The sequence below is a fragment of the Garra rufa genome, chromosome 10, assembly GCF_049309525.1.
Source record: "Garra rufa chromosome 10, GarRuf1.0, whole genome shotgun sequence".
Lineage (NCBI taxonomy): Eukaryota > Metazoa > Chordata > Actinopteri > Cypriniformes > Cyprinidae > Garra > Garra rufa.
Window position 1 is genome coordinate 41,183,582 of NC_133370.1, and position 13,083 is coordinate 41,196,664.

At 33.0% G+C, this 13,083-nt stretch overlaps 1 protein-coding gene across 1 annotated transcript; it reads left to right on the plus strand.

Moving 5' to 3' along the window:
• Positions 1 to 8,616: 8,616 nt before the first annotated feature.
• On the plus strand, positions 8,617 to 13,068 carry b3gnt5b (UDP-GlcNAc:betaGal beta-1,3-N-acetylglucosaminyltransferase 5b). The gene is made up of 2 exons (XM_073848195.1): positions 8,617 to 8,776; positions 11,526 to 13,068. The coding sequence occupies exon 2, from the start codon at positions 11,670 to 11,672 to the stop codon at positions 12,861 to 12,863; it is 1,194 nt and encodes a 397-aa protein (XP_073704296.1). The 5' UTR covers positions 8,617 to 8,776; positions 11,526 to 11,669; the 3' UTR covers positions 12,864 to 13,068.
• Positions 13,069 to 13,083: the final 15 nt, after the last annotated feature.

A 13,083-nucleotide genomic window follows, 5' to 3' on the forward strand; every position in this document is an offset into this window, starting at 1 on the left:
CAATAAGAATAAAGTTGAAATATTTGAGAATAAAGTCGAAACACTTTAAAAATAAAGTCGAAATACTTTGAGAATAAAGTCGAAATACTTTGAGAATAAAGTCGAAATACTTTGAGAATAAAGTCGAAATACTTTGAGAATAAAGTCGAAATACTTGGAGAATAAAGTCGAAATACAATCAGAATAAAGTTGAAATATTTGAGAATAAAGTCGAAACACTTTAAAAATAAAGTCGAAATACTTTGAGAATAAAGTCGAAATACTTTGAGAATAAAGTCGAAATACTTTGAGAATAAAGTCGAAATACTTTGAGAATAAAGTCGAAATACTACGAAAATAAAATCAGAATACTATGACAATAAAGTCAGAATATTATGTGAATAAAGTTAAAAATACTTTGAGAATAAAGTCAAAATACTTTGAGAATAAAGTCAAAATACTTGGAGAATAATGTTGAAATACTACGGGAATAAAGTTAAAATACTTTGAGAATAAAGTTGAAATACTTCAAGAATAAAATCGGAATACTATGAGATTAAAGTTAAAAAATACTTCGAGAATAAAGTCAAAATACTTCAAGAATAATGTCGAAATACTACAAAAATAAAGTGTAAATACAATGACAATAAAGTTGAAATATTTGAGAATAAAGTCAAAATACTTTAAAAATAAAGTCGAAATACTTTGGGAATAAAGTCAAAATACTTGGAGAATAAAGTCTAAATACTTGGAGGAGAAAGTCTAAATACTTGGAGAATAAAGTTAAAAAAATACTTAGAGAATAAAGTTGAAATACTTGGAGAATAAAGTCTAAATACTTGGAGAATAAAGTCAAAATACTATGATATTAAAGTTAAAAAATACTTGGAGAATAAAGTCGAAATACTTGGAGAATAAAGTCTAAATACTTTGAGAATAAAGTCGAAATACTTGGAGAATAAAGTAAAAATACTTAGAGAATAAGGTCAAAATACTCTGAGAATAAAGTCGAAATACTTGGCGAATACAGTCCAAACACTACGAGAATAAAATAAAAATAAAATACTTGGGGAATAAGGTAAAAGAAACTTGGAGAATAAAGTCAAAATACTTTTAGAATAAAGTTGAAATACTTGGAGAACAAAGTCCAAACACTATGAGAATAAAATAAAATAAAAATACTTGGAGAATAAAGTAAAAAATACTTGGAGAATAAGGTCAAAATACTTGGAGAATAAAGTCAAAATACTTGGAGAATAAAGTAAAAAATACTTGGAGAATAAAGTAAAAAATACTTGGAGAATAAAGTCCAAACACTACAAGAATAAAATTAAAAAACACTTGGAGAATAAAGTAAAAAATACTTGGAGAATTAGGTCAAAATACTTGGAGAATAAAGTCCAAACACTACGAGAATAAAATTTAAAAAAAAAAAATACTTAGAGAATAAGGTAAAAGAAACTTGGAGAATAAAGTCGAAATACTTGGAGAATAAAGTCCAAACACTACGAGAATGAAGTCGAAATACTTGGAGAATAAAGTCCAAACACTACGAGAATAAAATAAAAAAATACTTGGAAAATTAGGTCAAAATACTTGGAGAATAAAGTCCAAACACTACGAGAATAAAATAAAAAAATACTTGGTGAATAAAGTAAAAATACTTGGAGAATAAAGTAAAAAAATACTTGGAGAATTAGGTCAAAATACTTGGAGAATAAAGTCCAAACACTACGAGAATAAAAAAAAAATAAAAATACTTAGAGAATAAGGTAAAAGAAACTTGGAGAATAAAGTCGAAATACTTGGTGAATAAAGTTGAAACACTTGGAGAACAAAGTCGAAATACTTGGAGAATACAGCCCAAACACAACGAGAATAAAAATAAATAAAAAATACTTGGAGAATAAGGTAAAAGAAACTTGGAGAATAAAGTCGAAATACTTGGAGAATAAAGTCAAAATACTTGGAGAATAAAGTCCAAACACTACGAGAATAAAATTAAAAAATACTTGGAGAATAAGGTAAAAGAAACTTGGAAAATAAAGTCGAAATAGTTGGAGAATAAAGTCTAAATACTTGGAGAATAAAGTCCAAACACGACGAGAAAAAAAAAAATACTTGGAGAATAAGGTAAAAGAAACTTGGAGAATAAAGTCGAAATACTTGGAGAATAAAGTCCAAACACTACGAAAATAAAATAAAAAAATACTTGGGGAATAAAGATGAAATACTTGGAGAATAAAGTCCAAACACTACGAGAATAAAATAAAAAAAATACTTGGAGAATAAGATAAAAGAAACTTGGAAAATGAAGTCGAAATACTTGGAGAATAAAGTCGAAATACTTGGAGAATAAAGTCCAAACACTACGAAAATAAAATAAAAAAATACTTGGGGAATAAAGATGAAATACTTGGAGAATAAAGTCCAAACACTACGAGAATAAAATAAAAAAAATACTTGGAGAATAAGATAAAAGAAACTTGGAAAATGAAGTCGAAATACTTGGAGAATAAAGTCGAAATACTTGGAGAATAAAGTCCAAACACTACGAGAATAAAATAAAAAAAATACTTGGAGAATAAAGTAAAAATACTTGGAGAATAAAGTAAAAAATACTTGGAGAATAAGGTCAAAATACTTGGAGAATAAAGTCGAAATACTTGGAGAATAAAATAAAAAAATACTTGGAGAATAAAGTAAAAAATACTTGGAGAATAAGGTCAAAATACTTGGAGAATAAAGTCCAAACACTACGAGAATAAAATAAAAAAACACTTGGAGAATAAGATAAAAGAAACTTGGAAAATGAAGTCGAAATAATTGGAGAATAAAGTCCAAACACGACGAGAAAAAAAATTAAAATACTTGGAGAATAAGGTAAAAGAAACTTGGAGAATAAAGTCGAAATACTTGGAGAATAAAGTCAAAATACTTGGAGAATAAAGTCCAAACACTACGAGAATAAAATTAAAAAATACTTGGAGAATAAGATAAAAGAAACTTGGAAAATAAAGTCGAAATAGTTGGAGAATAAAGTCTAAATACTTGGAGAATAAAGTCCAAACACGACGAGAAAAAAAAAAATACTTGGAGAATAAGGTAAAAGAAACTTGGAGAATAAAGTCGAAATACTTGGAGAATAAAGTCCAAACACTACGAAAATAAAATAAAAAAATACTTGGGGAATAAAGATGAAATACTTGGAGAATAAAGTCCAAACACTACGAGAATAAAATAAAAAAAATACTTGGAGAATAAGATAAAAGAAACTTGGAAAATGAAGTCGAAATACTTGGAGAATAAAGTCGAAATACTTGGAGAATAAAGTCGAAATACTTGGAGAATAAAGTCCAAACACTACGAGAATAAAATAAAAAAAATACTTGGAGAATAAAGTAAAAATACTTGGAGAATAAAGTAAAAAATACTTGGAGAATAAGGTCAAAATACTTGGAGAATAAGGTCAAAATACTTGGAGAATAAAGTCGAAATACTTGGAGAATAAAATAAAAAAATACTTGGAGAATAAAGTAAAAAATACTTGGAGAATAAGGTCAAAATACTTGGAGAATAAAGTCCAAACACTACGAGAATAAAATAAAAAAATACTTGGAGAATAAGATAAAAGAAACTTGGAAAATGAAGTCGAAATAATTGGAGAATAAAGTTTAAATACTTGGAGAATAAAGTCCAAACACGACGAGAAAAAAAATTAAAATACTTGGAGAATAAGGTAAAAGAAACTTGGAGAATAAAGTCGAAATACTTGGAGAATAAAGTCCAAACACTACGAAAATAAAATAAAAAAATACTTGGGGAATAAAGATGAAATACTTGGAGAATAAAGTCCAAACACTACGAGAATAAAATAAAAAAAAATACTTGGAGAATAAGATAAAAGAAACTTGGAAAATAAAGTCGAAATACTTGGAGAATAAAGTCGAAATACTTGGAGAATAAAGTCGAAATACTTGGAGAATAAAGTCCATACACTACGAGAATAAAATAAAAAAAATACTTGGAGAATAAAGGAAAAATACTTGGAGAATAAAGTAAAAAATACTTGGAGAATAAGGTCAAAATACTTGGAGAATAAAGTCGAAATACTTGGAGAATAAAATAAAAAAATACTTGGAGAATAAAGTAAAAAATACTTGGAGAATAAGGTCAAAATACTTGGAGAATAAAGTCTAAACACTACGAGAATAAAATAAAAAAATACTTGGAGAATAAGATAAAAGAAACTTGGAAAATGAAGTCGAAATAATTGGAGAATAAAGTTTAAATACTTGGAGAATAAAGTCAAAATACTTGGAGAATAAAGTCCAAACACTACGAGAATAAAATAAAAAAATACTTGGAGAATAAAGTAAAAAATACTTGGAGAATAAGGTCAAAATACTTGGAGAATAAAGTCCAAACACTACGAGAATAAAATAAAAAAATACTTGGAGAATAAGGTAAAAGAAACTTAGAGAATAAAGTCGAAATACTTGGAGAATAAAGTCGAAATACTTGGAGAATAAAGTACAAACACTACGAGAATAAAATAAAAAAATACTTGGAGAATAAGATAAAAGAAACTTGGAAAATGAAGTCGAAATAATTGGAGAATAAAGTTTAAATACTTGGAGAATAAAGTCAAAATACTTGGAGAATAAAGTCCAAACACTACGAGAATAAAATAAAAAAATACTTGGAGAATAAAGTAAAAAATACTTGGAGAATAAAGTAAAAAATACTTGGAGAATAAGGTCAAAATACTTGGAGAATAAAGCCCAAACACGACGAGAATAAAATTTAAGAAAATATATTTGGAGAATAAAGTCGAAATACTTCGAGAATTAATTCTCATATATTTTTGACTTTATTCTCAAAATATTTTGTCTTTATTCTGAAAACATTTTGACTTTATTCTGGAAAAATTACGACTTTAATCTTGTAATCTTAGATCTATTTTTATTTGTGAATGTGGCACTAAAATGCTGTTGTACATATTACACTTCAGTTTGAATACCAAAATTACAGAAAAAAATGAAATGCTAAATAAAATAGGGAGAGTAAAAACCACTCCCAAAAGCATAAACATAAATTGTAATTAATGTAGCCTATACAGTGTAATGAAAATATTAAGTACAATTAGAAGATAGCTAAATATTCGTTTCATCTTATTTTATGTATGTAAAGATTATTTTATCTTTGTAAAGAAAATTGTAATTCAACAAGTGAGATTTCAATGATATTTTGAGCACTGAACAAGGAAATTCTCCCGGTTTACATTTCAGTAATCTGGGGTCCGTTCTTCGTACCTCGCTTAATACATCCAAGATCAAATCATCGTGCTAACTAAGAGCTCGCTATTCTGGTTCTCCGAACGCACCTGTTGTTGATGATTAGTGTAGCTGGATGAAGTAATCTGAGATCACTGGGTGGCTTAAAAGGGGCTACGTATCGATAGTAGAAACATTGATCGGCAACTCTTTGATTGGTCGGCGAACATGTCGAAAGAGACAAATTAAACTCGTAAGTTATTATATTATATTATATTATATTATATACTATTATATTATATTATATACTTTTATATTATATTATATTTGCTCTTCCTTTTTTTGGTTGCTGTTATAAACAAACAAACAGATTATTTCAGAGTCTCTTTTCAAGAGACTAAAATTATATTATTTTAAAGGGAATTATATTATATTACAGGGAAGAGAAAAGGGAATCCTCTTTCACATTGGAGTCACAACAGGACCCACTAGAATATAGGAACAAGTAAAAGTGAAATATAAGAATATTCTACAGAATGGTAATATTTATCACTTATATTGCTTTTAGTCTCTTGTAAAGAGACTCTGAAAAAATCTGTTTGTTTGTTTATAACAGCAACCAAGAAAAGGGAAGAGCAAAAAAAGACAGGTGGTGGTCCTGCACCCCCTCACACCCCGGCAGAGGAGCTGGCCCTAGGGTTGAATGCCACTAGACCCATTGTTGAGGGCATCTCTGGGGGCAGCTCTTCCTTAGACCAGCAGCCAGGGTGCAGCAGCACCTTCATAACTGGCAAATGAGCTTATAATTCTATTTGTACAATGTAAAATATTTGGTGGTTGCCTTAATTAAAATGCTTTTTGTACTTTAACATTTTGTGTGTGTGTGTGTGTGTGTGTAGTTTTGCATAACACTCCATGACTTTTAACTGTTCCCACTGTGTGACTGCAGTATGCACAGTAAGTTGGGATTATTATATATATATATAATTTGCTTACTCTGAAGTTCAATACTGCCTATTGGTATAAATAATTTTTAAAAAAAAGTGTGTGTGTGTGTGTGTGTGGGCAGTACCAAATCCCTTTGTAACACCATTTTGTTTCCATTGCACAGGACAGTGAAGCAACCCTGTCAGATGACTGTGGTTTGGAGGAAGTACCTGTAAGTGCATGCATAATTTGGCCTGAATTTGTATCTAATTTGTATCTAATTGTGTACTTCTATTTCTGACTGACTTTACATTTATTCATTTAGCGTCTGCTAAATGAATAAATGTAAATGTAAATAAATGTGACTGCAGTGTGAGTTGCAGGCAGAGAGGCCTGATACAGAGGTGGACAGTTTCGTAATTAATTTTACTTCCTTTATGACATGTATTGACCATTAAATGTTGTCTCTACAAATGAAACAGGGTGACATCCATTTGCTCTATAAAAGAAGTCTCCAGCAAAAAATAAAGAGTATACTGAGCTAAAGAAACAAAAGCTTCTAGGTAAATCCACCTTCGCTTTTATAGCCGTGGTCTCTCATCTTGATTCCACAAAGTAATTTACTATTACTGCTCTAAAATATAGATTAAATGTGAAATAATCAAGTGAAATAGAATGATTAATAGTACATTTCCCTTTTTTAGAAAATGACCTGTATGTATCTGTTTGAAATCAATAAGAGAATCAAATACTGCATTATCTTTAGTTACACTGATAATATTTATTTATGGAAAAACAGTGTTACACAAACTACAGGAACTATGTTTAAGTGACTATATGCACTTTTCAAACAACAGACTGCATTTTTTTTAAATGAATTACCCTGCATCACATATATGTGCGGTCATCTTTGACTTGTAATATAATAGTACAAATTAATTGGGCAAATATCGCTGTTGCTTTCTTATAAATGAAGCGGACATAAAGGAGTGGCCGCGATCTAATCCTGTTTACATAAAGTAAGCCTGCTCCAGAGCAGGTTTACGCTTACAGATCTGTTGCTATGACAGCAAGTCCCGGATGAGCGTCGAAGAAGCTAATGATCCAAGATCACGCAAAATCATCAACAATCAAATTCAGCTAACTTAGTTAGCGAGGTACGAAGAACGGACCCCAGGTCACCAAATCTGACATTTCCACGAACGTCTCCTTTAACATTAATTTAAACAAATACGGGAGCAGTGTTGCCAGATTGGGCGGGCTTCTTTTGATCGGCTTGGACCGGAGAATAACGCATTGGGCGGGTAGACAAAATTTGGGCTGCTTTAAAAAAATTAAAGCCGCCCAATCAGCTGCTTTTTCTTCGCTTTTATCATTAGTGATTGTTATTTTAATACCTTCGAGCTCACAGTATCACAGTAATATAATGTGTAGTGCAGTCATCAACTCATTTTTGCTTAACGCAACCCTTACTGGTTTAGTTTATGTAATGATTTGTGTGTGTGCGGGTTCTTCAATAACGACACTCTTTAGTAGCTTGAAGAGACGGCACTTTATATAGAGAAGTTAAGACTTGTTACATGTCTCGCCGTGAACCCCGGTTAAAACTGGAACTACTTTCTGTCACACTGACACACCCCCTTGCTGGGTCACACACAACACAGAACTATAACTGAAAAGACAAATAGGGCAACTGCTATTTGTTCTTATCATTACAGTTTAACAGAGACCTGTCAATCAATTTACGTCTTTTACGTTAGTGAGATGTGATGACTTGTGAGTGACGAGGTTTTGGCGCTATTACGGGCAAGATTTTGAATATGCAGCTTATTCATTTATTCATTTGAAGTAATTGCGATGGCAAAGTGGCCTAAATATAAGTTACACGATAAAAAGTCTAAGTGGATTACATGTGGTGAGAGATGAATAGAAGACTTCTAAATAACTGAAATAAGAAAACGTGGGTGTGTGCATGAACGTAAATGCCAGCTACATTGTTTCTCATCACTTTATTGTGCACTTTTTGCACAGAAATTAGCATATTTTTACTGTGGACATTGAAAATGATGCATGTGTTTTTCCAAGGTTAAAGTCATCGGTTAATTTCCACTTTGAAAAGAAGACATTTTACGCATATTTTCGGACTGTTTTGATCCATATTCCTGTGAAATTGATTTATCTTTATTTTATTTTGTCATTATTCTTTTTTTTAAAGAGATAAAAATGGTCCTTATTAACCTTGACATGGCAATAAAATTCTCATTATTTTGGCAGTTAAAATTTGGGCTGGTTTTTGTTGAAGTGGGCGGGTTTTGGTGAGCTTTTGGGCTGGAAATCGTCAACCTGATCTGGCAACACTGTACGGGAGTGTCCTTCATAACTCAAACACACTTACTCCTTTGGGTTAGGTCACACTTCGCGACAACTTCTGCAGGGCAAGGTGCGTCTCCGAGCAAAAACAGGACAGCGTTTTTTGTGTTGCTCTGGCTGCTCACAGATGTCAGAAGCTGGTGTAGTGAGTCAGGTTAATGTTTAGACCATGGAGACGCGTTTGAGTTTGGAGCTTTAATTTGAACACGCTGTGAATCGACCTGGTAAGACCGTTTTATCTTCTTGATGCTGTAGATTTTTGTTCTAAAATCTTTTTTGCTAAACGACGAAATATTGTCATTGGTTATTATCGCATTATCCTACCGACATTTGCGAGTCTTAAGTAATACGTAAAAGTTAGCCTAAGTATAGCACTCTTTTACACAAATATATTATGCACAAATATAGAACACTTTGATTTAAACATTTCACAAAAACGGAATAAAAAAGGATTAAAATTCTAAAACAAAAGTTATACTGTTCAAAATAAAGGGAAAACGTAGCTATTTAGACACTTTCATCTGTGTGAACTTGAGGAGAACTGTCTTCATCCACAAAATCACCGTAACACTACTTAGTTAAATATCATTTAAAATAAATCATTCGGAGGCTCAGACAAAGTTAGTTTTGATAAAAAGTCCAGCATCATTTGTTTGCATCTGCTACTTTGTTTGGCATGTGTTTATACATGCAAATAAAATGCATTTAAGTACGCAAGTGTTCACATACTTTTTGGGGCAGCTGTGGCTTAGTTTTGAACTCTGAGTCATATTCCAGACTCCTGAATTACCTTTACTTTAAAATGTACTAACTTAATTTTAAATGGAGTGGACAGAATATCATGGCATTCTCTTTTTTGTTCCTTAATGAGTCAGATAAATACGGGTGAGCACCTGATTGTTGTTTTGTGATGTTAACATGATTCACAAGTTATAATTGTATTGTGTAATTTTACACAATTTGACGTTATAAAAAGAATTGTTAACCAAAAATGATAATTCTGTCATCATTTACTCATCCTGTATGACTAACCTTCTTTAGTGGAACACAAGAGAGGTTTCAAAGAGTGTTTCTTGTCCAACTAAGTCATTAGATTAACACCCTGTACTAGTTTTTAAAGGAATTTTTCTCACAGTCCCAGAGTTACTTGGAAGCGTCTTAATATCCATTCCATGGAATCTGAATCATTATTCATATACAAGTGGGACTTTTTTCAGACTTGCCTAATCGTTTAGGAAACATAAAAACATGTCTATCAGTTTGCAATTTGTACAAAACTACCAAAAAGTACTATACTGCATTTATTGTGATTAAAAAATACCATTTACACTATTAATATCTTGGTTTTGCCAAGTGATTGAGGGAAGCTAAGTGCTCTGATGCTGCTCTGTTGTCCTGTCAAGTGTATCCTGAAGTCTTTAGACAGATGTCAGTGAATACATTGGGGTTCCATAAAAAAAAACAGAGACCCTCAGGCCTGCTTTCTCTTTAAATTTGCATTTGCATTGCATAACATTTGCATTGCAGTGCTTTAGATGTGAGGATATGCCGCTTTTTCTTTTAGGACAGCATGGAGAAAAAATTCCTTTCTTATATTATTCATGTGTTCTGTTGTAGTTACTCGTTAAATCAAGACAAACACTAAAAAAATGATGCAAGCATAGATTTGCAAATCTTAAAGATTATTCAAGATGCTGCTGACAGTAAAAAGATTGACAAAACAGAAGATTCTGTGTCAAACAGATTATGTATATAGATTAAATAAAGTCTACCACATTGAAAGATTATTATTGTACACAATTCTGTGAATCATTTTTTTATATCATAGCAAGATTTACTAGTTTAAGAGAATCCTTGTTTGACATTTGGACAGACATTCATGCAAAACAAGATGTTTGGAAATGAGATACATTAGAAATAACTAACCAAGCTTGCTTAACCATTTATTTTGAATAAAACACATCCAACACCACTGAAAGCAGAAGGACTCTACACTTTGTGTTGGATTTGCATGTAAAGGTGTAAAAAAGTGTTTTCTGTCTGTTTTGTATTTTGTATATTTCGTCAAATATGCAATCCCAGCCGAGGACTAAGTCTCTAATCTAGCGAAACAATCGCGATTTACTAAAAAAAAGTCAAACTTTTTAACCAAAAATGCTTGTCTTGCAGCTCAAAACCCAGTGTTTACAAAGTGAACATGCAAAAAAAAAAAGTCAAACACCCTTTCCAAAAAAAAAAAGGTAAACCAATTTTGAAGTAGGAGGAGAAAATGTGGAGTTTTTAGCCCTATCCTACCTTTATGAACCAAAGTACACAGACGAAGAACAACACATGTGACATTTGCAGCGTGATTGCGTGATGTTGCAGATGTGCAATTGTGCAAGGCAAGCACTTGTGGTTAAAAAGTATATAATTTTTTATTATTCTAGAAGTGACAGATCGTTTCGCTAGATAAGACCCTTGTTCCTCAGCTGGGATTGTGTAGAGCAACTCTGTTTCTGGAGATCTACCATCCTACAAAGTTCAGCTCTAACCCTGATCAAACACACCTGAACTAGCTAATTAATCTCTTAGGTAGCACTTGATAATTACAGACAGCTGTGTTAGAGCAGGGCTGGAACTAAAGTCTGCAGGTAGGTAGATCTCCAGGAACATTGTTGGGCACATCTGGTGTAGAGTCTTTTGAAGCTGCATTGAAACTGCAGTTTGGACTGTTGGGTCCCATTGAAAAATCCTCAAAAACCTTAATTTCTTTTCGAATGAAGAAAGACATGAACATCTTGGATGACATGGGGGTAAATAAATTATCAGGAATATTTATTCTGGAAGTAAACTAATCCTTTAAGTGATTTTTCAGGTTACATACATACAAATTCATACCTGGTCTCATGTTAACTAATTTTCTTACAACATAGTTTGTCATTCTTGTCCAGAGCAAGTCCATTGAAGTTGTCACGTACGTTTCTCTTTCAGACTTTGGCAATCACCCCTGGAGCACCTCGTTGGTCTTTTGTCTTCGACATCAATGGCAGCTGAACAATCACAATACCAGACTCTTTCCTTGTCCCATATTAGAGCCCAGTCTTGGAGACGATTTGAAAGCCGTTATCACTCTAGATGAAATGGCCAGGAATCTCAGGAATTGCAACAAGAGCCATGATATTTCTCAAAATGCCTAGATTCAAAAAAAGCCAACTGCGGCTGATAACAATATGCTTTAGTACCTTAATGCTCATGGCATACTGGGAAGAGATTGACAATAACATCGTAACCCATGTAATGTCTTTCTCATACCGCTACCTTCTCAATAGCTTCACGTTCATTAACGCAAGCTTGAGAGTCAATCCCGAAGACGCCGTCAAGTACAGCAATCGTAGATACCTTATAAATCACGAGAGGAAGTGTGGTGAAAAAGACATTCTGCTTCTGCTCTTTGTGAAAAGCTCTTCGGAGAACTTCGAGAGAAGACAAGCCATCCGCTCTACTTGGGGAAATGAGGTGTATATTGAAAGGACGCTGGGTGTTACTGTAAGGGTGTTGTTCGCTCTTGGGCTCCACCCCGAACTGGAGCAAAGAAGACGACTTAAGATGCAACTGTTTCTTGAGGACCAAAGATACCAAGACCTCATCCAGCAGGACTTCATAGACACCTTTCACAATCTTACTCTGAAGCTACTTCTGCAGCTTGGCTGGAAAGAAACCTACTGCCACCATGCCCGATTCCTCATGTCTGCAGATGATGATGTCTTTGTTCACATTCCCAACTTGATTCACTTCTTGCAAGGGATTGGCCATGGTAACGCCAGAGACCTTTGGATCGGAAGGGTGCACCGCGGTTCACCACCCAACCGAGACAAACAGAGCAAGTACTACGTGTCCCAAGACTTGTACCCATGGTTGTCTTACCCAGACTACACCCCTGGCTCTGGATACATCCTTTCTAGTGATGTGGCTACCAAAATCTATCAAGCTGCGCTCACCATAAACGCTTCCTTTCACATCGATGATGTCTTCCTCGGGATCTGCGCCAAGGTGATGGACATTGCTCCCAAGGACCATGCATTCTTTTCAGGAGAGGGAAAAGCTCCTCATCACCCTTGTATTTACAACCAGATGATTACTTCACATGGACACGTTAGTGATATTCGGGAAATGTGGAGGCGTGTAACAGAAGGAGAAGTTGGTCAGATATCCTCAGGAATGATTAGGAGGCTCTACTGCACTGTCGCCAAAGTGAGGCTCCTATGTCTACCGTTTCTTTCAAACTCTTACCCATGCAAGGCCGCTTTTCTTGAATACGGCAATTTTTAAAACTGAAAAGAACTCATAGATTACTAGAAGTTATATTAAAAAGTTACTTAGTACTTTATTGCACAGGACTAGTAGATTAGATCCAAGTAAGGTCCTAGGTTCGGTAAGGAATTCAGTAGTGTGTTGCGAGAAATAACTAATTTATGGCAATCAACATGAAATAAAATTGAAAATTAAGATGAAATAAAAACGGTGTTGGATTTGACCTGTATATATCATT

Bases quoted from the DNA above. Each gene is read 5' to 3' on its own strand.
- b3gnt5b (XM_073848195.1), top strand. From the start codon at position 11,670: ATGAAATGGCCAGGAATCTCAGGAATTGCAACAAGAGCCATGATATTT.